Genomic DNA, 24,597 nt, shown 5'->3' with positions numbered 1-24,597 from the left:
GAACTCCTATACTTTAATTTTTAAAAATTAAATTTATAAAAGAATTTTATTTTATTTCTTTTCTTTTCTTTTTTTTTTTTTTTTGGTCTTTTTATCTTACCTAGGGCTGCACCTACAGCATGTGAATGTTCCCAGGCTAGGGGTCTAATAGGAGCTGTAGCTGCCAGATTACCCCAGAGCCGCAGCAACCTGGGATCCGAGCCTTGTCTGCGACCTACACCACAGCTCACGGCAACGCCAGATCCTTAACCCACTGAGCAAGGCCAGGCTTTGAACCTGCAACCTCATGGTTCCTAGTTAGATTCGTTTTTGCTGTGTCACGATGGGAACTCCCCTGAGTGTTTCTTATATATCAGGCACTGTAGGAATCACTGAGAACACAGAATGAATACATGATTTCTGTCCCTTATGTTGAGAGTGAATTGAAGGAGGAAGAAACTGGTGTTACAAAGATCAACTAGAAAGCTATCATGGGAATTCCCATTGTGGCTCAGCAGCTTAAGAACTTGACATAGTCTGGACTTCCCATGTGGCTCAGGAGAAGAACCTGACGTAGTCTATGCGAGGATGCAGGTTTGATCCCTGGCCTCGCTCAGTGGGTTAAGGCTCTGGCATTGCTGCAAGGTGCGGCTCGGAGCTGGTGTTTCTGTGGCTGTGGCTTCAGTTGCAGCTCTGACTAGACCGCTAGCCTTGGAATTTCCATAGGCCACATGGGCAGCTATAAAAAGAAATGGAAAAAAAAAAAAAAGAATGCCATCTTGGTCAATAACTTGTAAATCACAACACAGTATTTCCCTATGTCAACTGAAAAAAAGAACGTACTCTCTCCAAAATTTATAAACACCTTCTGCAGCTCCATACCAAAAAAAAAAAAAAAAACAACCCCATCAAAAAATGGGCAGAAGATCTAAACAGTACTCCAAAGAAGACATGGCCAAAAAACACATGAAAAGATGTTCAACATCACTCATTATTAGAGAAATGCAAATCAAAACCACTATGAGGTACCACCTTCACCACCCAGAATGGCCATCATCAAAAGGTCTACAAACAATAAGAGCTGGAGAGGGGGTGGAGAATAAGGAACCCTATTACACTGTTGGTGGCACTGTAAATTGGTGCAACCAGTGTGGAAAACAGTATGGAGATTCCTCAGAAAACTAAACATAGAACTACCATTTGATCCAGCAATCCCACTCCTGGGCATCTATCCAGAGAAAACCATGACCTGCAAAGACACATGTTCATTGCAGCACTCTTTTCAATAGCCAAGACATGGAAACAACCTAAATGTCCATTGACAGAGGAGTGGCTAAAGAAGATGTGGTACATATACACAATGGAATATGACTCAGCCATTAAAAGGAACAAAATACCAGCATTTTTAGCAACATGGATGGACCTAGAAATTATCATGCTAAATGAAGTCAGCCATACAATGAGACACCAACATCCAATGCTTTCACTGACATGTGGAATCTGAAAAAAGGACAGACTGAACTTCTTTGCAGAACAAATGCTGACTCACAGACATTGAAAAACTTATGGTCTGGGAGTTCCCATCGTGGCGCAGTGGTTAATGAATCCGACTAGGAACCATGAGGTTGCAGGTTCGGTCCCTAGCCTTGCTCAGTGGGTTAACCATCCGGCGTTGCCGTGAGTTGTGGTGTAGGTTGCAGACGCGGCTCGGATCTTGCGTTGCTGTGGCTCTGGCGTAGGCCGGAGACTACAGCTCCGATTCGACCCCTAGCCTGGGAACCTCCATATGCCGCAGGTACGGCCCAAAGAAATAGCAAAAAAGACAAAAAAAAAAAAAAACCCAAAAAACCCAGAAAAAACTTATGGTCTTTGGAGGAGACATTTTGGGGGGTAGGGGGATGTGCCTGGGTTTGGGATGGAAATCCTGTGAAATTGGATTGTTACGATCATTATACAACTACAGATGTGATAAATTCATTTGAGCAAAAAAAAAAAAAAAAAAGAACGTGCTCAATGTAAGAGTTGTGAGCTAAGTTTTATTTGTGGGCCTAATGAAGACTATGGCTGGGAAGACACCTGTCAGATAGCTCTGAGGAACTGCTCCAAAGAGGTAAGGGGAGGTCAGTATATGTGACTTTAGTGAAGGGAGGATATGTGCAGTCAAGCACCATTTTGGCAGAAGGTTGCCGCTAATCAGGAGAAGGAGATCTCTGTGTTAATGATTTTAGAGCTTTTCTAGATATGAGAAGATACAAGAAATTGGGCTCATAAAATTTTATGAAAAGATCAGAAGGCCTATTTTGCCAATTTTTCCCAGAACACAGACTGCCTCATTCCTAATTTCTGTCCTGAGCTCCTTTCGGTGTATTCAAAGTCAGGGACTGCACTGGCTAGTGACTTCATTCCTATAGAACCATATCACAAGTGATAATTTTTAATTGGCATCTATTTTTAATATTTCGTATTAATTGAAAAACTACCTCCCTTAAGAAGTAAGAGGATGGAGATTATTCAAGATGTACTGTGTCAAATTTAAAAATTAAAAAACGAGTTAAAAATCTGTTTGATCAGCATCAAGAAAATAAGGAACACAAAGTGGAAGTTAGACTCTTGACTAAGTGCTTTGAAACTCACAATTGAGAAGATGAACTTTGCACACCAAGAGCTCTTTGAGGGTCTTGAGTTGTATGGCAATAATTTATGTCCAAAATTTGGTGCTATTGTATGAGTATGTTAAATGTGAGCTAGCCAAAGGCAATCAGAAGTCAAACAAACTCAGCTATTAAAATTAAGATTTAGGAGTTCCCATCATGGCTCAGCGGTTAATGTATCCGACTAGGAAGGCTGCGGTTTGGATCCCTGGCCTTGCTCGTGGGTTAAGGATCTGGCATTGCCATGAACTGTGGTGTAGGTCCCAGATGTGGCTCGAATCCTGCGTTGCTGTGGCTATGGCATAGGACATGGTCTACAGCTCGGATCAGACCCCTAGCCTGAGAACCTCCATATGCCATGGCTTCAGCCCTAGAAAAGGAAAAAAAAAGACAAAAATAAATAAATAAAAAATAAAATTAAGATTTAGAAAAGCTACACCCAACCGCTTAGACTGGGAATTCCCACCAGTGTCTGGACACCTAGACGCACAATAACCTCTTAGCGATTTGGATGTGCTCCAAGAGAGCCAGTAAGGCTTTCCACATTTTAGGCAACCCAAACCAGACAGTCCAACCTCTATAGACTTTCCAGTCGTCTCTACTGCCCATAGGGGCAGCTCCAGAGAGAGAAGAGACCATCCAGTCTCTGCTAGGCGCTGGATCAGCTTGGGGACATGGGCGGATTTACAATTGGTTTAGAGAAGCTGCGGGCGGGAAGCGCGCCATGACGTCACGCCCGCCCCAAGAGTCTCCCAGCTTCTCAGCTCTGGTGGTAGAAGACCCAGAGGAGAAAAGTAACTTGGAACAGCCTTTGCAGACCCAAGCGGCTCCTCTGCGCGAGCAGGAGTTCCCTCCCATCGAGTAGGCGAGCTCCGCCCCCACGCCCTGCCGGCGCAGGGGATCAGGTGACCTCGGGCCGGCGCAGTCACGTGGCTGGGCGCGCCCGCCCATTGTGGCCATGGCGGCCGCAGGCTCCAGTGTGGTGAGGCGAGTGGAGGAGCTCGGCGACCTGGCGCAGGCCCACATACAACAACTTAGCGAAGCCGCCGGCGAAGATGGTGAGGGAGCCGAGAAGAGGGAGGCGGGCGGGAGGATGGTGGTTCGGAGTTGGCGCTCGCTCTCCATAAGAGCGGAGGCCGCGGCCTGTAAGTCTTATGGATCCCAGGCCAGAGGTGTTGGTTGCGTCTCTGGCCCCTGCTGCACGGTTAGTTGTCTTCCTCCTAGAACTCACATCGCCTGAAGCTAAGGCGTTTTCTTGGAGACCCCATATTTCATAACCCATGAAAACTGCTGATATTTCAGTCAATTCAATGGCTGCTTGTCTTTGTCTCAGGAGCGACTGGGAAAAAGGCAAGATCTGTATGAAAGTACACACAAAAGTTTACATGAGTGATTAAAGTTGGGTGATGGTATGCAAACAACTAGTGGTGTTTTTGATGCAGTAAAGATAGCTAGGCGTGTGTAACAGTTCCACTTTTTCACTGCTGTGTTCTAAATTTCCGTGTTGGAAATTTAGATTCTAAACTCAACTGTAAACAATACAGAAGAGATTTACATCTCTATAATTTAGACGATTCTTCTACATTCATCACCTCCATTCTCGCAAGGATCTGTCTGTACTGGAACACATTTTTGGAAATGTACAAGCTGTTTACTTAGGAAAAATTGGTGTAGCGATTTACTTCTACTTTTGTTCTCTCAGCTGCCTATAGGTTCTACATTATTTCATCTTGAGTTTTGTACTTTTACTACAGATAGTTTTAAAAATTCTTGAAGACCGTCTCGTCATCGAACTCATGGGAAAATAGTAGTGAAACGTTTTCCGAAGAGATTGAATAGTTGGTAAATTTATTAAATAGGGTCCACGATAAAATGGCTCTAGTTCCAGTGACGATTATTTTGCTGGCTTTTCTTAGGGGTCTCTTCTTAAAAACCCACAGACTAACTTGAAGCTGTTTGCTTTTTTTGGTTTGTGCTAAGTGAATCATGAATAGTTTTTGGACAGTAGTAACTACCTCCTGAAGGTGTATCCAAGTTACTGCTAAATAAGCTGTTCAAGGATCTCCACCCCACTCCAGCTTCATTTGACCAGTCTAAAGAGATCAAAGAATATATTTTATTCACTTAACTACTGCACTCAAAAGCCTTTCTTATTTTACAAGAGTTCTTTAATCCAGTCTAGAATAGAGGTTGAAAATAAATGTAAAGTGGTATATACTCTTGTTTAGAAGCTTTGCAGCTCTGAAATGTAGTAGAATTAAACTGATAGTGTATGAGCTATTCATCAAGATTTTCTGATTTTATGAAGCTTAATTAAAATGTGCTTGATTGTATTTGAAATGAATTTGGTGTTCTTTCCCCATACAGCAAAAATAATTTACACTCACAATTTACCTTTGAATGATATTTTTATTTTTTATTTTATTTTTTTTTGGTCTTTTTGCTATTTCTTTGGGCCGCTCCTGTGGCATATGGAGGTTCCCAGGCTAGGGGTCCAAACGGACTTATAGCCACCGGCCTATCCAGAGCCACAGCAACGCAGGATCTGAGCCGAGTCTGTAACCTATACCACAGCTCACGGCAGCGCCAGATCCTTAACCCACTGAGCAAGGCCAGGGATCGAACTTGCAACCTCATGGTTCCTAGTCAGATTCGTTAACCACAGAGCCACGACGGGAACTCTTATAGATGATACTTCTGGACTGAGGGGAGATGGCATGGCAATGATAAAGAAGTAATTTTCATTTTAGGTGGATAGTGATCTAGTCTAGGTACAGGAGAGCCTTACCAGGGAAAATTTAAGGTCATCATATTATTGTCAGCAGATGCAGCTTAAGCTGGTGGTGCTGTTGTTCCAACACTGAATAATTTACCTGTCTGTCTAGGTGCTGAGGCTGGATCAGATGGACCTTTAGCAAAAAGTGCTACATTTTTCTTTGCCAGTGAGGAGGAAAGAGTATGTATTTCAGTAGGGAACAACATAAGGGTACACACAGGGATGTAAGCATCTTGATAGTGAGCATATTTAAATTTGACTACATGCGATGATGCAGAAAGGTGAATGGCACCTTGGTATGAACACTTTGTAGGTTAGGGAGGAAAAATCTGTAAGAAAAAGTGAAAACAGAAGCAAAGGGAATATGACATGAGAGAAAAGGAATAAATTAGACAATGAGGGGGAGTTATTTTTAGAGGGTATAGCAGAAGTTTTTAGTTTAATTTTGTCCAGGCTTTGAAGGAATTAGGTAATTTGTCTCATCTCTAGGTTCTTTTTTTTTTTTTTTGTCTTTTTGCTATTTCTTTGGGCTGCTCCCGAGGCATATAGAGGTTCCCAGGCTAGGGGTCCAATCGGAGCCATAGCCGCTGGCTTACTCCGGAGCCACAGCAACGCGGGATCCGAACCGCGTCTGCAACCTACACCACAGCTCACGGCAACGCTGGATCCTTAACCCACTGAGCGAGGCCAGGGACCGAACCCGCAACCTCATGGTTCTTAGTTGGATTCGTTAACCACTGCGCCATGACGGGAACTCCTATCTCTAGGTTTTTAAAGGAGTAAAATATTCAGGTGTATTGTGTAATTTAAAGTGTAACAGCTATTTGCATACATAAACACACAAACCCAATTATGATACACATAATTGCTCAGAGTGCTTACATTTTTTTTGAGGTATTTGATTTAATCATGTTATTTTGGAGAGTACATTTATGAAATTATAAGTTTTTAAAGTTTTAAGTTTATTGTTTAAAGATTTTGAATATGCCAACATCATAAAAGAAGCATTATGGAAATCCAGATTGCACTTAAGAAATGGCAGCTGAACCTAGAAAGTTTTCAAAGCAGCTTTCTAGAATAAATTGCCATGAAAAATTTAAGTAGGGTTAGGCATTATGATATACTTCATGTTTTACAAGATATTATTTCCATGATATAATGAATTTCATTTCATTTTTCAAATTATATTTTATTGTATTTTATCTTTTTCAGCCATCCCATAGCATATGGAGTGCCCAAGCCAATGGTCAGATCTGAGCCGCAGTTGTGACCTACGCTATAGCTGCAACAACCTGGATCCCTATTGTGCCTGGGTGGGGATCAAACTTAAGTCCTGGTGCTGCAGAGATGCTGCCGATCTCATTGTGACACAGCAGGAACTCCTCATTTCTTCATTTTAGAGTCGTAATTTATTTTCGTTTAAATAACACTCAAACTATATGAAGTATCATGTTTTTATCTCTTACAGATCACTTTTTAATTCGGGCCTCTGCAGCTCTAGAAAAATTGAAACTTCTGTGTGGAGAAGACAAAGAATGTTCAAATCCATCAAATCTTCTAGAACTTTACACACAGGTACAGAAACATGTGATTTGTGACATGTTGGAGGGGCCAGTTTATTTAAGAGGGCTGACTCCAGAGTTTAGGTGTAATGAAATAAATCTATTATCTATTTAAAATGTTTAATTTTGCTCAGCAAACTATACATATCAAGCATATAGGCTTAAAACTTTGAGGCAGTATGCCAAGAAGTAAAGTTTACTGGTTATGTTGATTAAAAAAAATAATCAGAAAGGAGTTCTCTTATGGTGCAGCAGGTTAGGGATCCAGCATTGTCACTATAGCAGCTTGGGTTGCTGCTGTGGCACAGGTTTGATCCTTGACTCAGGAACTTCCACATGCCAAGGTGCAGCCAAAAAAAAAAAATCAGGAAAAAAATATTGCAGATAACAGAATTGCTTCCCTTATGGATGATTAAGCAGAACACTCATAAGTGCAGTTTCCAAGCTCTTGAAGGTTAGTCAGAGGGAATGGAGGTTTTTGTAAGGGCTCTGATTATTTGTTTTTCCATGAAAATCACCTTACCTTAGGATTCTTGACTTGACTACTTATGCTTTAGTTATGCAGATCCATAAGATTTTTCTGTTCCCCCCTTCTTCTTTTACTTTCCTTTCAAATTCAGATCTCCATATCGACAGGATCTGTTTTCTTTGTTTTCTCCAAACATTACTGAAGCAAATTGACATTAAGAAACATAATTTTATTATGGTAACTAACATATGTATAGCACTTCCTAGTTGATAAGAGTGTTTCATATGCCCTTACTGGATTGCCAAGGGATAATAAAGATGAAGTGGTTATAGAAAATAGAGTAAACTGATTGGACCCCTAGCCTGGGAAGCTCCATACGCCGCAGGCGCAGCCCTAGAAAAAAACAAAACAAAAAAACCCCCACAAAAAAACAAGATTAAAGAAAGTAGAGTAAACTTAGTTAACTTCCAGAATGCACATTCGTAGGACTTTCGTGCTTGACACTCTGCTTTCTTTATGACTTCTGCCTACAAATGTGGTTGAATGACTACTACTCACAAACCCCAGAGAATGGTTGCAGTTTGGGAGAACTCTGCCTAGCTTTCCTTCCAGAGGCTCTGTGCTTGTCTAATTTCTTTCGCATGGCAGAGTTCTAAACATTTTAACTTATTTCTGAGTTTAAGGCAAAAGAACTAGAGAAATACTGGAGTTCCCATCGTGGCGCAGTGGTTAACGAATCCGACTAGGAACCATGAGGTTGCGGGTTCGGTCCCTGCCCTTGCTCAGTGGGTTAACGATCCGGCGTTGCCGTGAGCTGTGGTGTAGGTTGCAGACGCGGCTCGGATCCCGTGTTGCTGTGGCTCTGGCGTAGGCCGGTGGCTACAGCTCCGATTCAACCCCTAGCCTGGGAACCTCCATATGCCGCGGGAGCGGCCCAAGAAATAGCAACAACAACAACAACAAAAAAAAGACAAAAAAGCCCCCCCCAAAAAAAAAGAACTAGAGAAATACAGATTAAAATTCCCTGAAACCACTTTGTTTTTTTGTTTTTTGTTTTTTTGTCTTTTTGCCATTTCTTGGGCTGCTCCAGTGGCATATGGAGGTTCCCAGGCTAGGGGTCGAATCGGAGCTGTAGCTGCCGGCCTACGCCAGAGCCACAGCAACGCAAGATCCCAGCCGTGTCTGCAACCTACACCACAGCTCATGGCAACGCCGGATCGTCAACCCACTGAGCAAGGGCAGGGACCGAACCCGCCACCTCATGGTTCCTAGTCGGATTCGTTAACCACTGCGCCACGACGGGAACTCCTGAAACCACTTTGGACCTGAATCAGCAGCTCATTTTTTTTAGGAATACAATCTCTCTTGCTGGCTAGGCCTTCCACCCTTAGCACTTAAGTAGTTCTGTGTGCTAGGTACAGTTTTGAGTGCTTTACATATGTCAATTCATTTTACCCTCAAAGCAAGGGACTTTGAAAGGCTTTTAGTTCAGTTTCTTTATTTTGCCAATGAAGAAACTAAGGCTCCAAAAAAAAAGATTAAATATGACTTATTGTTTGGTTAGGTAGAATTGATAGTAGAATTCAGTTTCCTTAGTCTTAGTCCAGTAGATTAAACAAAGAAAAAGGATTGGGTAGTTTTAAAGTGCTTGAACAGAAGTTCCTGCTGTGATGCAGTAGGTTAAGGATCTGATGTAGTCTCTGTTGTAGCTTGGGTCACTGCTGAGGCATGGGTTCAATCCCTGGCCTGGGAACTTCGGTATGCGCTGGGTGCGGCCAAAAAAAAAAAAAAAGTGCTTGAACACAGAGTCTTATATTTAGGCATGCTAGGATTTTAGTATTGGTATTACATATTGTTGGTGGTATGCTGCCTTTATTGGGTGGCAGGATACATAATCCCCAAATATTAGCTCTTCGTTTGGGGAGATAGGTCATCTTTTGAAGATTCAATAAGCAAAATTAGAAGTAGTGTCCTTATCTTAATATGGCAGGCATTTAGAGAATGCTCCAGAAGTGTATATATTAGGGGATGGAAATCCTGGAAATTGGATTGTTATGATCATTATACAACTACAGATGTGATAAATTCATTTGAGTAATAAAAAAAAAAATTCACTAAAAAATCCCAAAAAAAGTGTATATATACAAATAACAAAGAATATAATCAAATTTTTAAAAATCATATTGTATATGATTAGCTTGTCTGAATTAAAACATAAATATCCCATTTTATTTTCTTGTGGGAAACTAGATAATCAGTATTTTAATAAAATCCTAGGAATTTTTCTGTGAAATTCATCTCATTATATTTACAGCTACATATTCTCAAATTTAAATACTGTGCCAGAAGATTTATTTAAATGTCTAATAAAGCATCTATATATGTAAGATAAAACTGTCAAGAGTAATTCATTAAAATTTAAATCATTTATAGATACCTTTTTTCTCATTTACTTTAGGCTATTTTGGACATGACATATTTTGAAGAGAACAAGCTAGTAGATGAAGATTTTCCTGAGGATTCTTCAGAAAAAGTAAAAGAGTTGATAAGTTTTCTTTCAGAACCAGAAATTTTAGTAAAAGAAAACAATATGCATCCAAAAGTAAGTTTTGCACAACTGTGAATTATGGTGGAATGTTGCTAATTCCTGTTGTACTACTCATTAGAATCTGTATTTTTTTCTTGACTGTATCTTTATCTCTGTTTTGTTTTGTTCTTTTTCCATTTTTGGCTGCCCCACATCATATGGAGTTCCTGGGCCCAGGGATCATATCCAAACTTCAGTCTCCACCCAAACTGTAGCTTTGGCAGTGCTGGATCCTTAAACCACTGTGTCTGGCCAGGGATCAAACCTTTGTCCAGGTGTTCCCAAGAGGCTGCCGATCCTGTGTGCCATAGGGGGAACTCCAAATGTATCTTTGTTTCTGATTGAAGAAGGGATATATGAAAGTTGAACACTTCAGACTGATGTCACAACTGAAGTGTTGTATTTTCATAAATTTGTTTCAGAATGTTTGTATCGTGGTATTATATCGTCATTACAGTGCCCAGTCACTTTCTAAATGCACACATTTGGTATTTCTGCTCCCTTTACTTTTTTTTTTTTTTGGTCTTTTTGCCTTTTCTAGGGCTGTTCCCGTGGCATATGGAAGTTGCCAGACTAGGGGTCTAATCAGAGCTGTAGCCACCTCCCTACATCAGAGCCATAGCAATGCGGGATCTGAGCTGCGTCTGCAACCTACACCACAGCTCACAGCAACGCCAGATCCTTAACCCACTGAGCAAGGCCAGGGATCGAACCTGCAACCTCATGGTTCCTAGTTGGATTCATTAACCACTGCACCACGACGGGAACTCCGTGCTCCCTTTACTTTTGCATGTGCTATATTTTTTTGAAGATCCTTAGTAATCTAATGACCACATCTCTTATCCTTTCACCTTCCTCATCCTATTGGACATGTCTTTCTTAGCACAGATCACTCCTTCCCTTGGAGGCTCTGCATGCGCCTCTTCATCTCTGAGAAGACATGCTCTTGCTCTTTTCCAAGCATCTCCCTTCTCTCCCATTCTGGAAACACAGGCATTCCCCAAGGATATCTCCTTAATCCTCTGATAATCTCTCTGTTGACTTTGCTTGATAACCTGTTCAAATGCTTCTTCTTGCCATTTCTATTTAGATGATTCCAAAATTGTTATCTCTAGCCCTGGCTACTCTTCCAAGCCAGTAATTTCTTATCTTTAAGTCTCTGCTGGCTATCTTTACCTAGATATCATTGTTGCTCTTTGTGTTTTACCAGGGAATGCTAACTGTGGAAACAAATAATCTCAAGTTTTAAATGATACAACATAGTAAAAGTTTGGTTTATTAAAATTGTTTTTGTGTATATGTTTTCATTATTTTACTTTAGGAATAGTAGAAATAGGTATGATCTTGTTTCAAGTAACATCTGAAAACTATTTTTCAGTCAGATTGTGGAAAAGTTATATTTCACATATACTAGAGAATTGGCTACAAAATACTTGAACATCATTTTCTAGAAAAATTTGGAAATTTTTTAACTTTCATGTAGCAATAGATTTGTTTCCAAATGATTTAAAGACATTCCTGTGTAAGTTGCTAAGTGAAGAGCAAATTTTGTGAAATAAGTATTTTTAATTGCTCAATATTTTGAAATTTAATTTTTTTTTTTTTATAGACATGAAATTTCTTTTTCTAGCTATGTCTTTGTTGTATTTCAGCACTGCGATTTGCTTGGGGATGAACTCCTGGAATGTCTCTCTTGGAGACGAGGAGCCCTACTTTATATGTACTGTCATTCTCTGACCAAAAGGAGAGAGTGGCTCACAAGAAAATCTAGCTTGCTTAAAAAGGTAAAAAGGATTCCTCATACATTTCTGATTATTGACATTTATAGGTTTCTAAAAGCTATCTTTAGTATAAGATTAAGAGTAGAGGAATCAAAGGGCCTGGGCTTAAGGCCTAGGCCTTTCCTTACCAGGTGTGTAATCTTAAATTGGAATTACTGTAAAGATTAAATAAGATAACATGTGAAAGCCCTCTGTAAACTGGGAAGTTTTACACTTTTTTTTTTAAGTTCTGGATTTTCATTTTTCAAAATACAAGGTAGACAATCTGTATTAATTTCTAAGCATGTTTTTTGGCCTGAGGAAAAAACTTGTTTGTGAGTTTCTATTAGCAGTAACTCCTAAAGATCACTCATGACCCTGCTCCTAGAAAATTGTGGCTCTCCGATTTGCCCTGACTCTTCTGGCCAAATCAGTAGATCCAAAGATCCTGTCTTAATATTAATTTTTTGGTGTTTTTTTTTTTTTTAGGGCTGAATCCCCTCCATATGGAGGTTCCTAGGCTAGGGGTCTAATTAGAGCTACAGCTCCTGGCCACAGCCACAACCACAGCCATAGCAATGCCAGATCCCAGCCATTTTGTGACTTACACCTCAGCTCATAGCAACACTGGATCCCCAACCCACTGAGTGAGGCCAGGGATCAAACCTGCATCCTCATGGAAACTATTCGGATTCCCTTCTACTGTACCACAACAGGAACTACTGCCTTACTCTTATTAATTGGAGGATTATACATATAAAAGTTTTAGGGTAGTAGGTCCTTAGACCATTGTAATGTAATGGCCGTAAGATATATCTGTATATTAGCCAATTTCCTCTTGAGTAAAAAAATTAACATTTAAAGTTTCTACAGCTCTGGGAGTTCCCGTCGTGGCGCAGTGGTTAACGAATCCGACTAGGAACCATGAGGTTTCGGGTTCGGTCCCTGCCCTTGCTCAGTGGGTTAACGATCCGGCGTTGCCGTGAGCTGTGGTGTAGGTTGCAGACGCGGCTCGGATCCCGCATTGCTGTGGCTCTGGCATAGGCCGGTGGCTACAGCTCCGATTCAACCCCTAGCCTGGGAACCTCCATATGCCGTGGAGTGGCCCAAGAAATAGCAACAACAACAACAACAACAAAGACAAAAAAAAATAAAAATAAAAATAAAGTTTCTACAGCTCTGCATATAATACTTTGATTCTTTGTCTTTGACTTTCATTTAGTACCTTATTGATGGAATCAGTTACTTGATACAGATGCTAAATTTTCGGTGTCCCATCCAGTTAAATGAAGGCGTTTCTTTCCAAGACCTAGACACAGCTAAATTACTGAGTGAAGGTAATGTGATCTCTTTTTGCAGTTTTCTAGGTGTTTTAGAGCTTTTTAAGACTTTAAGAACTTTATTAGATTTAACTTGATTTAAATTAAGTTTATTACATTTTAGGCAAAAATAAAAGGCTTTTTAAAAAATTCAAAAATCTTCTCATGTAATGTAGAAAAATACTGCTAATCTCTACTTAGTAATGTAAGGAGAATAATATATCGATATATCGTGTTGCCTTTAATTACTTTTCATCCCCACAAAGCCCTGATCAGGCTCTAGGTATTGCTACTTGTTACAGAGATTGGAAGTAGCTTTTAAACAAGAAGATATTTACTGCTTTTACACTTTAAAAAGGTCCAGAGCTTGTTTGGTGGCTTCATGGCATCATCAGGTTCCTATCTTTTTCCTCCATCGTCTTTTGAAGTGGAGCTTTATAGCTTCAGAGGGAGGCGCTTTATATAGAATACATATAAACAGTACTTGCAAGAGCTGTGCAAGGTGCCTCCTTGTTGAGGACATTGCTTCCATTCTCACTATCTCAGTGTCTGAGAATGGAGCTCCTTCCATCTCACTTATGTTTTAGTCTTTAGGAATGGCAAAAGAATATGTCTTTTAGCTAAGTCTTTCTTTCAACCTTCTCAGAAACTTACTACAATACTTAGAACATTTCTACCTACATTTTGCTGGCCAGAATTTAATCACATGGCTTCATATATAGCTACAAGGAATCTGGGATGTATAGCCCTTTACATTATATATTGCCATCCCAAATAAAGTTTTTACTAAGAAAGGAGGGAAGAATGAAAATTGCATGGTTTCTGTCATAAACATCTATGCACTTAAAAATGTCAGGAACTAGATATAGAAAATCATTTGGGTTTTAGACTGTGGTTTAAGAAGGAAGATCCATCTCTTTTTACAGATGAAAGAATTGAGGTCCTGTGAGCCTGATAAGGTCACATAGCTGGCAAGTGATATTAGATTACATATGTAAACTTTCTATTTTATATTTCATCTGAAATTTTGGGGAAACTTTGATGGGGAAAAATCAAATATAGGGAAGAAGAAGGAAACTTATTAGGGAAAATTCTAAATTTTATAAGTGTATTTTAAATCTTCTTTCTTTGTTAGCTTCTGCAGCCTTTTCCTTTCTGTTAGAAAACCTTGCTAGAAAAAAGCCCCATGATTTAAATGTCATTAACATATGACTGGCTACTGGTGTCTACAAGTTGTTATTTTCAGTTTATTCAGGCAAATAGCTTATGAAACTTGTGAATATAAAGTGCTCCTTCAGTAGGCATGATGTTAACAAACATGGGGATATTTCGATATATTTGTGGGAAGTATTTATTCTAGGTGAACTGATAGCTGCATTGAAAATGTCCTTTCTAAAATTTCTTCACCCACCCACCCACCTGGATTGGTGGAAAAGAAGAAAGCAGGGCTGGGCATTAAAGCTGATTTAGAACCAAAGAAAAGGGCATAAGTCACTAATTTCCCTTATTTTCCCAATTCTAGTTGTAAAGTAATAATTAATCCTATGGCCTACTATTTTTTTTTTATCATGTGGTACTGCTGCCATCTCTTAGGTTGTAATTGATTGCATTCATGGTTAGTTTCTTCAACTGGGGAATCAAAGGCACAGATAGGGTCTCTTTTCTTCAGGAAATAAACATCGACTTAAAAAAATGAACAACCTTAAAGTTGAGAGTTAAGTTTTATTTGGTTGGGACAAAATTAGGACTTGAGCCTGGGAGACAGCCTCTCAGCCGGGAGAAAACCGCTCCACTGAGGCAAGGGCAGAGTCAGGGTGTATTGGATGAAGGTGAAGTGGAGGTGCATGCAGCCACGCACACATTTTACAAAAGTTTGCTGCTGGTCTCGTGAATATTAATCACGAGGAGCAGACATCACCATGAAGGATTTTGGTGTTTTTCTAGACATGAGACGATGCAAGAATTGGGCTCATAGAATCTTCACTTAAAAATAGCTAACTAGGGAGTTCCCGTCATGGCGCAGTGGTTAACGAATCCGACTAGGTCCCTGCCCCTGCTCAGTGGGTTAACGATCCGGCGTTGCCGTGAGCTGTGGTGTAGGTTGCAGACGCGGCTCAGATCCCGCGTTGCTGTGGCTCTGGCGTAGGCCGGTGGCTACAGCTCCGATTCAACCCCTAGCCTGGGAACCTCCATATGCCGCGGGAGTGGCCCAAGAAATAGCAACAACAACAACAACAACAAAAAGACAAAAAAAAAATAGCTAACTATCTGAAGACCTGTTCTTCCAGTTTTCCCAGAACGCAGCCTGCCTGTATTCCTGAGCTCCACCCTGAGCTTCACTCAGGCTGTTGTGGGTCAGCAGCTACAGTGGCTCATGATTTAATCCACATAGAGGCTGATGGCAAGTGCCAAACTCCAGTTCACACAAGAAAACAAAGTTGACTCCATAGCAGTTTTGCCATAGGAGTCAGTCCTTATTTGTGCTTGGCTTCTTGCTCTCATCCAAGGCAGTTTTCTCCTTCCTTCTTCAGTTCTTGAGATGTAGATTAGAAGCCAGGAAACTTACTTTCATAGGCTTAATTACTCCCTAGCAGAGTGGTTCTAATTAAAAAAAAAAAAAATTGTTAGCCAATGTAAAACACAATTCTGAATAATTCTTAATATTAATTAGAAAAATTCCATATGAATCATGAAAATATTTTTCAACCTAATGATACTTTACCTGATTTTAGATAAAACTAAAAAAAAATGTATACTTAGTTTGATTTTTTTGTCAAGGTGAGGTAATCATTTTTCCTTTGAACATTACCTGTATGCCATTAAATTTTCAGCTTTTAAAAATTACCAAGTAATGTATTTAGTAAACTCCTTTGTCTCATTTACTGTGTTTCAGTCTCCTGTGAGCCTTTATAAAAATAGCCTTGTTGGAATAACTCTGGAGTTAAATCAGTTAAAAAACTGTTCAGCTGTCCACATTGTTGGTTTATACCTTTTTTATTCCACCGAGGAACCCCCTTTCCCAGCAGCCTTTGGCTCATTGCTTAGCCTAGAACGTGGATTTCAGATCTCTTCAAGGAGCAGTTCTGAATTGACATCACTAATTGCCTGGATAGCTTGTTAAAAATACAGATTTCTGTGTACCACCTGCCTGTTCTCATGCCCTTCCTGTGGCATCCAGGAATCTATTTTTATAGCCTCCTGTAATCATACTGCAGTCAGATTTAGACATCGCAAGTTCTAGAGAATGATGTCTGGCCATTTTTTTTTCCCCCCTGTGAAACCATCTTTCTGCCTTCACTTCATGGGTTATTCAACACCCACCCCCACCCCGCACCCCCTACTGTTACATCTGTGTTCACAGAGGATATGAACAGTACAAAGTGAGGATTTTATTGAGAACCATGCTGAACATTAGAAAAAGTATCAAGGAAAATGTGTAGCAGCAAAAAGATGATAGTTACAGAGTAGTGGATTCCTTGAGGGAGTAGAGAGGGAGAGTGCGAATTTTTACTTTGTTCATCTCTTCCTTTGGTATTTTAATGCAGTAGGTTAGTATAGTCTATGGACCAGCAGCCTAACCCTAGGGCTTAGGACTTTGTTAAAAACGCAGATTCAGGGAGTTCCGTCATGGCTCAGTGGTTAACGAATCCAACTAGGAACCATGAGGTGGCGGGTTTGATCCCTGGCCTTGCTCAGTGGGTTAAGGATCCAGCATTGCCGTGAGCTGTGGTGTAGGTCGCAGACATGGCTCAGATCCTGCATTGCTGTGGCTGTGGTGTAGGCTGGCAGCTGTAGCTCTGATTAGACTCCTAGCCTGGGAACCTCCATATGCCATGCAGGTGCGGCCCTAGAAAAGACAAAAAAAAAGAAAAATGCAGATTCATAAATCATAAATTACTGGTAGAGGCCCAGTAATTAGCATATTAGCATGTCTTCCAGGTAATTCTAATCTAATGCAGGCTAAACTTTGAGAACCACTCTTTAGCATGTAGCTATTCATTCTCTCCCTAGAAATACATTCCCATAGGATATCTGTGTATCCTGCTTAGCAGTCCCTCCTTGTTAATACAAAGAATGAGGCCAACTTAGAGTTGAGCATGAATTGGATCCCAGGTCTCCTTTAAGCAAACACTTACCCTTCACAAGTGGCTTGACTATGTGGAACTTAGATCAGTGCCTCCTCCTCAGGCTCTAGTCTGCTTAAAAGTTCAACCTTCCTTTCATTTTTGCTTCTATCTCTTTACTCCCTCTAGCAGTCTCTTTAGGAATAATTAGGATATAGGATCACAAAAATGAAAAAGGATATGCGTTCAATGAAATGACTGATCTAATATAAAATATAATTCTGGAGTGAAAATTGTTAATTTGGGGAAAAAAACCACACAAACTATTCCTTAAGAAAACTCCATCAAATAAGGAGCTCATGTGGAATCTTGATTTGTTTTTTTGCTGTTAAAGAGCTTTGGTGAATTGCACAAAGTCATTAATTTACACTCAGGTTTTTTCACTTCTAAGTCTCTTTATATTCTGAATAATATCTAATGCTGTTCTAGCTTTTTCTTGAGGTTTGTGATCTTTTACCTATGAAGTAATAAAGTGAAAAAAAAGATTATGTGTAATATGCATTGTACTTACTGAATTTATACATAAAAAGCATAATTAATGGAGTGTAGCCTATCGTATTTCATGAATGCAACCCTCACATTCTGCTCCTAAATGATGATTTCTTTTGTTGATATAACAGTGTAATGAATCAGCTCTTCTGCTAAGCTTATTTCTTCTCTTGTTACTATTTATTAGCTGAATTTGTGGTGAAGGGTGAACTGTAGGAACAAACTCTGAGACTGCAAAAATCTAGCAATATATTCAAGACAAAAACTAACAGTTCTGGAAGTTGAATTTTTCTTCTATTTTTAGATCTCTAGTACTATCATGTCATTTCTGATAAGACATTAGGTAAGCAACTGAGATTATGATGCTCACTTACTTGAGGTAAACTTTTCTAATCACACGAGTACTTGTGTAATAGAATAGATCATTATTTGTATTTTAATGACTCTAAAAAGTTAGTCATATAATTTAATAGCACTTTATGGTTTATACATTTTAATTTTTCCATGTTCCTTAAGAAAATTATATGAAATAAGTAGGGCATGTGGAATCCTGATTTTTGCAAATTGAGATTTAAAGAGCTTTGATGAGTTATACAAAGTCAATAATTTATCCCCAGATCTTTACAATTCTAGGTCTATTTGTTTTTATAGCAAATTAGTAAACTTTGTCATAAGTGTGTAATCATATAATTGCCTTCTTCCATAATAAGAATGTTTTCAATTCTTATTTATTTTTTTGTTTTTTGTCTTTTTAGGGCCACTCCTGCAGCATATGGAGGATCCCAGGCTAGGGGTCTAATCGGAGCTGTAGCTGCTGGCCTATGTCACAGCCACAGCCACAGCAACAGCGGGATCCGAGCCATGTCTGCAACCTACACCATGGCTCTTGGCAACGCCACATCTGTAACCCACTGAGCAAGGCCAGGGATCAGACTTGCATCCTCATGGATACCAGTCGGGTTCGTTAACCACTGAGCCATGACGGAAACTCCAAGAATGTTTTCAGTTATTGAAAATCCTGGAGTATATTCCTTTTTCCTGGGAACATAAAGTATTTGGATATAATTTAACATCTTTGGTAATTTAGAATTATATAGCCTCTCAGGGACATGATTACGCAGGGTCATCTCTGTACACTCTTGTAAAAAGATAGGAACTATATTATTGTTATTATTGTTTTTTAGTGCCACACCCGTGGCATATGGAGGTTCCCAGGCTTATGGGTTGAATCAGAGCTACAGCTGCGGGCCTACACCACAGCCACAGCAACACAGAATCCGAGCCGTGTCTGCAACCTACACCAAGGCTCATAGCAACCCCCTTAACCCACTGAGGGAAGCCAGGGATTGAACCTGCAACCTCATGGTTACTAGTCAGATTTGTTTCCACTGCACCACAACGGGAACTCCAGGAACTATATTGATCCTAGAGTATAACCGCAAATAAAAGTTGTATTCATGGATGAGATTGAGGGAGTGTCTGAGTACTCTGACACTGTATTTGGGGTGTGGGGTGTACATTCTGGAAGAGGGTTTACCATTTTAGATGGATTCTCAAAGAGATCCTAAAGACAACTCCAGAAAAGCTAACACACTAACCTGAATGATTTTTTTTTTTTTTTGGCTGAGCCTTGGCATGTGAAAGTCCCTTGGCCAGGGATCAAACCTGCGCCAGAGCAGTGACTTGACCCACAGCAGTGACGATACCAGGTCCTTAACCTGCTGAACCACTGGGGAACTTCCCTAAACAATTCTTTAAAAATAAGTCTTTTTTTATTGGTGAAAGTGGGCTTGGGCCTCTTTTATAGACAAAAATAGAGATTGAAGTGCCATTGAGGATGAGGATTGTATTAGGGATATTTGGCTTTTCTAAGTCTAGCTGTTAAATGAGAAGGGAAAATGCTTAGTGATGTAAAAGGAATTTATTAGAGTCTTAATCATCAAGTTTTCTTTTTAAATTGTTTAATTCCTATCCCTCCATTGACTTTCCTAGGAATATTTAGTGATATTCATTTGCTGGCTATGATGTACAGTGGAGAAATGTGTTACTGGGGATTGAAGCATTGTGCAGATCAACAGCCAGAAAATCATGAAGTGGATACAGGTGTTTCTGGAGCAAGCTACGCTGCATACAAAGAACCCTTGGATTTCCGAGAAGTGGGAGAAAAAATTTTGAAAAAGTATGTATCTGTGTGCGAAGGACCCCTGAAAGAACAAGAATGGAATACAACAAATGCAAAACAAATTTTAAACTTCTTCCAACATCACACTAACTAGTAAGTTCACCTAGTCCTTTTCAAACAGGAAAACAAACCAAAAGACTCATGAAATGGAAGTTCCAAAAAAGACACCTTGATACTGAATTACACTACATAAAGAAAACCAGCATGGTTATTACCCTTTTTTAAAATGCAGTCACCATCTTTCTTTCACTGTATATTCTAATACCTATGAAGGAATGATTCTTTAATTTCTCAAGTGGCATTTGTATTACTCTAACTCAGTCTGAACCTCAAATATCCTGTAAGTAATACTAAGGAGGAATCAAATTTATCTTTATAAAGATTTTTTTTATTGCTTTAGATTATTTTTTTATTGTGGTACAATATGCATACCTAAAATAGACCATTTTAACGATCTTTAATTATTGTTAATTTTTTTTTTTTTAATTTTATGGTCATACCCTTGGTGTGTGGGGGTTCCTGGGCCAGGGATTGAATCTGAGCTGCAGCTGCTGACCTGTGCCACGGTGATGGCAATGCCAGATCCTTTAACCCACTGCCAGGGATTGAACCCATGCCTCTGCAGCTATCCAAGCTGCTGCAGTCCAATTCTTAACCCACTGCTCCACAGTGGGAACTCCTCTATAGATTATTGTTTAATTTCCCTGTCTTGAGGTTTGTTTCACATCATAGGTTAAAATCAAGTCATGTCTTCGCTTTGGATATATGCTATGGATATAAAAAAAGCAAGATGAAAAATTGTAACTAATATCCAGGTGCCATTTCCAGAATAAGATAATGAAAGATTCCACAAGAGAATTTTTAATTATTGCACCACATACTACTAATGGCATTTAAAAGTTTTAGTCTGTTAGGCATTTTATAAAAATTTTAAAATGATTTTCCTATTTTGTTTAAAAGGATATGTATAGTGTATTAAATGAGTGTTGAAGATAAAACCAAGTTATTTTAGTCTGCCATTAGCTCATATGTCTTTGGGGCACATCTTTCTATGTTTTGAAATTTTAATATTTTTTGTCTTTATTAGTAGGGGTGAGTGTTAAAGGCCAATAGGCTAACCTAGTATCTTGCTTACAGTCTTTCTGTCTACCTCAATTCCTGTTGCTGTCTTGGATTGATCTGTCTGACACCTTGCAAGTATCTTTGACCTCTGGGCCATTGACTTCATTACATTCCAGGAACTTAACTCCCATGGCCACACCATGAATATCACCATCCTGAGTTTATCTTTCTGAAATTTTAAATTTCAGTCACTAATGATATTCTCATCTTTTCAGCTTTTTTAAATTCTTCATTTTTATTGATTTTTCTCTTATTTCTTTTCTATCTCTTTAGCTTCTTCATAGCCTCCTCCTCTTGACTCTTTTCTCCTCACCATTAGCTTCTTTCAGATTTTCTTCTTTCCTTATCTACCTTCTGCCTTGGGGGGCACCATATTAAGTGCTCTCCAAAGTCCCTTAATTAATCCTACCATTCTACCTTCTTTTCTGGGATGCTTAGTTCTTTGTGAGGTTCCTGCCGCCTGTCAAAGTAGAATCACTCTAAGTATCTCACCTTCAACTTTTTTGGGGGAGGGCTGGGGTTGGGGAGCTGTGCCTGCAGCATGCAGAAATCCCTGGGCCAGGGATTTAACCTGAGCCATAGTGGTGACAATGCAAAATCCTTAACCACTAGGCCACGAGGGAACTCCCTCACCTTCAACTTTAGAAGAGCCCTCAAGTTAAGCCTTTCATCTGTTACTAGTGTCGCCGCTATCCCTTCCCATGGTTGCTAATCCACATCTCATCACTTTTCTCTGGCCCTTTGTCGCACCCCTAGTGCATGGCTCTTGGTCCCATCTTATAGAAAATAGAGACTCTGAGGAGGTTAGTGTCTGTTTACTTGCCTTGCTCTGTTCATTTTCCCCTTTTTTTAGAGGAAAAGAGGTGGCCTGCTTCATGATGAAGATCAGTCTCTACCTTTCCTCTCTGCCAGCTCCCTCATTTCCCCTGAGTCTTCTCTTTTCTTTCTGACAATACCTTGTAGGTATTGTTTTTTTCCCAGAGAACTATCTTTTTTTTCTTTCTTCTCCTCCCCTTTTTCCTTCCTTTCTTTTTTTCTCTTTTACTTAGTCTGATACAACACAGGTTTGACCTACATGGGTCCACTTACAGGTGGAGTTTGTTCAGTAGTAAACACTACAGTACTATATAATTAGTGATTGGTTACATCTGCAGATACGGAGTAACCACATATATGGAGGGTCGACTGTAAGTTATACTCAGATTTTTGACTGCTAGGGAATAGTTGCATCCCTAACCCTCCCATTGTTCAAGGCTCAGCTGTATTCTTGTTTGATGTTACAGGTGGCTTCTGCTACCGGCAATGTTAGGCTGACTCCCAAACCTATAGCTTGAATCCCAGCTTTTGCTCTCTACTCCTTTCTAACTGCCCTTTCAGTGTCTTCACTTAGTCCATAGTAATTTTAAATCCAGTAAATTTACATTGGTTCAAACAACTAATCATCATCTTTTTATCTAAAACCTTTTTCAGTTTATGTTTTCTCTTTTTTCAATCTTCTGCAAAGCAGGGCAACACAGAATGTCATAACCTAGTTTTTTCTGCCTACTTGCCTCCCCTCTGCATTTCTTTCTGTGTGAACAATATTCTAGGCCAAGGTTCTTCAGGCTCCTTTTTGGTGAACATTCTGATAGAGCTTCTTGGGACAAGGAGAGTCTCTATCTCAGCTTCTTGGGACAAGGAGAGTCTCTATCTCTGCCTTTGTCTTCTTGTTTATCCCTACATGGCTAAGATTTTCATTTAACCTAGCTTTTAACAAGTTTTACTATGAAAATACCTTTGTGCTGTTTAAGTATAAAGATTTAAGGGAGGGTGTTCCTTTCATGGCTTAGTGGTAAGGAACCCCGACTAATATCCATGAGGAAGTGGGTTGCATCCTTGGCCTCACTCAGTGGGTCAGGGATCCGGTGTTGCCATCAGCTAAGGTATAGGTTGCAGATGAGGCTCAGATCCCTCGTTGCTGTGGCTGTGGCATAGGCCAGCAGCTGTAGCTCCGATTGGACCCCTAGCCTGGGAACTTCCATTTGCCGCACCTGTGGCCCTAAAAAGCAAAAAAAAAAAAAAAAAGATTTAGGGAGTTCTCTGATGCAGTAGGTTATGGATCCAACACTGTCGATACAGCAGCTCTGATCACTGCTGTGGTATGGGTTGTTCAGTCCCTAGCTTGGGAACTTTTATATGCTGCAAGCACAGCCCAAAAAATTAAAAAAGAAACTCATATTACAGACTGCCCTCCCCCACCCCTTTTAGAGTTTCATGATCGATAACCAGTGTACTAGTTCCTTCTGCAATGTGCTATGTGTTTTTTCCCTCGATGTCTTCCTTACTTCGGCTGGAATGCTTTGCCCTTCTTTGTGTCCATGTGAATACTCATTTTTCCTTTAGGACTCAGCTCCGGTATTACTGTATTCATGAAGCTTTTTCCAGCCCTGTTCAGTCAGAGTTACATGGTCCTTTTCTTCTGCTCCCTGAGTTCTCCCCTCCCAAATTATCACACTGATCACATTGCTTTCTAATCACTTTTTTTAATGAGTTGGTGAACTCCATGTTTTAAACATTTATCTTTATACATAATGCTTAATGAATGGTAGGCCCTTAGTGATGTTTTTTGAGTTTATAAGAGACATGATTCTTAAATACTAAACTCTGCCGTAAAGGGTTACTGCTGTTGGATTATACACTGCCACACCCTCTATATCCATGGTTGACCAGGCTGAGAGGGTATTACTCAGAGGAGTAAAGTATTATTTAGATTTAGAACCAGAGAAAATAAGAGAACTTTCTCTTCAGAAGCTGGGAACGCCATATTGTCTTCATGACCCTTGTGAACCATTTGGATCTCTGACCAGTTGGTACACTAATGAGGGTACTATTGAGTGCTTTTTATACAACTTTTTCATCCCCCACACAATTGGAAAATAATTTGCAGATCGTAACAGTTAAATAATGCCTTTTACTGTGATGTATTACAAAGCAATGAGCTACACATTTTTGTGTGCATTAAAGACTGCTAAGTAAATTCTGTTTCATTTAGAATGGATTAAATAACTTCAACATACCAAATCTTCACATAAGGAAAGTACTATAATTCATTCATCAACAACTATTTATTATGTGCCTACTATATGCCAGGTTTTATCTTAGGCACTGAGGATATACCTTTGTAAAACACCACAGTTTGTATTCTAGAGGAGGAAGTTAATTCATTTTAAGGAATGTGTATCGTGTCTGTGGTGAGTGCTGTGAGGAATAAAGCAGGGTATGGGGCTAGTGTGACTCTGGAGAGCAGTGCTGTTTTATTCACGGGAGGTGGGAAGGCACCTCTAAAGCACCTGAGCATTTGTGTCTTCAAATTCTACCACTTTGGTTAAATACCATGAAATGTGCCATTGAACATTCAGTATATTCATAAAGTTTCTCTTATGGAAGTTCTGATGCTGAATTGAATGAATCACTACTTAAGAACTTAATTAGATCACATTTAAAGGGTTTTTTTTCCAGTGCGGGCTTTATTAATAGGTAAGTGATAACGTAAAGGTTTTGTAGCCTTTATTACAGTTGGAGTTTCTCTCCATTTTGA

At 39.7% G+C, this 24,597-nt stretch overlaps 1 protein-coding gene across 1 annotated transcript; it reads left to right on the top strand.

Moving 5' to 3' along the window:
* Nucleotides 1-3,549: 3,549 nt before the first annotated feature.
* On the top strand, nucleotides 3,550-20,423 carry RIMOC1 (RAB7A interacting MON1-CCZ1 complex subunit 1). Its single transcript, XM_047766422.1, has 6 exons — nucleotides 3,550-3,688; nucleotides 6,875-6,981; nucleotides 9,896-10,039; nucleotides 11,677-11,808; nucleotides 13,007-13,121; nucleotides 19,709-20,423. Exons 1-6 carry the CDS (start codon nucleotides 3,589-3,591, stop codon nucleotides 19,990-19,992), a joined length of 882 nt encoding a protein of 293 aa, XP_047622378.1. The 5' UTR covers nucleotides 3,550-3,588; the 3' UTR covers nucleotides 19,993-20,423.
* The last annotated feature ends 4,174 nt before the right edge of the window (nucleotides 20,424-24,597 follow it).

Source organism: Phacochoerus africanus, chromosome 1 (genome assembly GCF_016906955.1).
Source record: "Phacochoerus africanus isolate WHEZ1 chromosome 1, ROS_Pafr_v1, whole genome shotgun sequence".
Lineage (NCBI taxonomy): Eukaryota > Metazoa > Chordata > Mammalia > Artiodactyla > Suidae > Phacochoerus > Phacochoerus africanus.
This window is presented reverse-complemented; position numbering and strand designations above follow the sequence as displayed.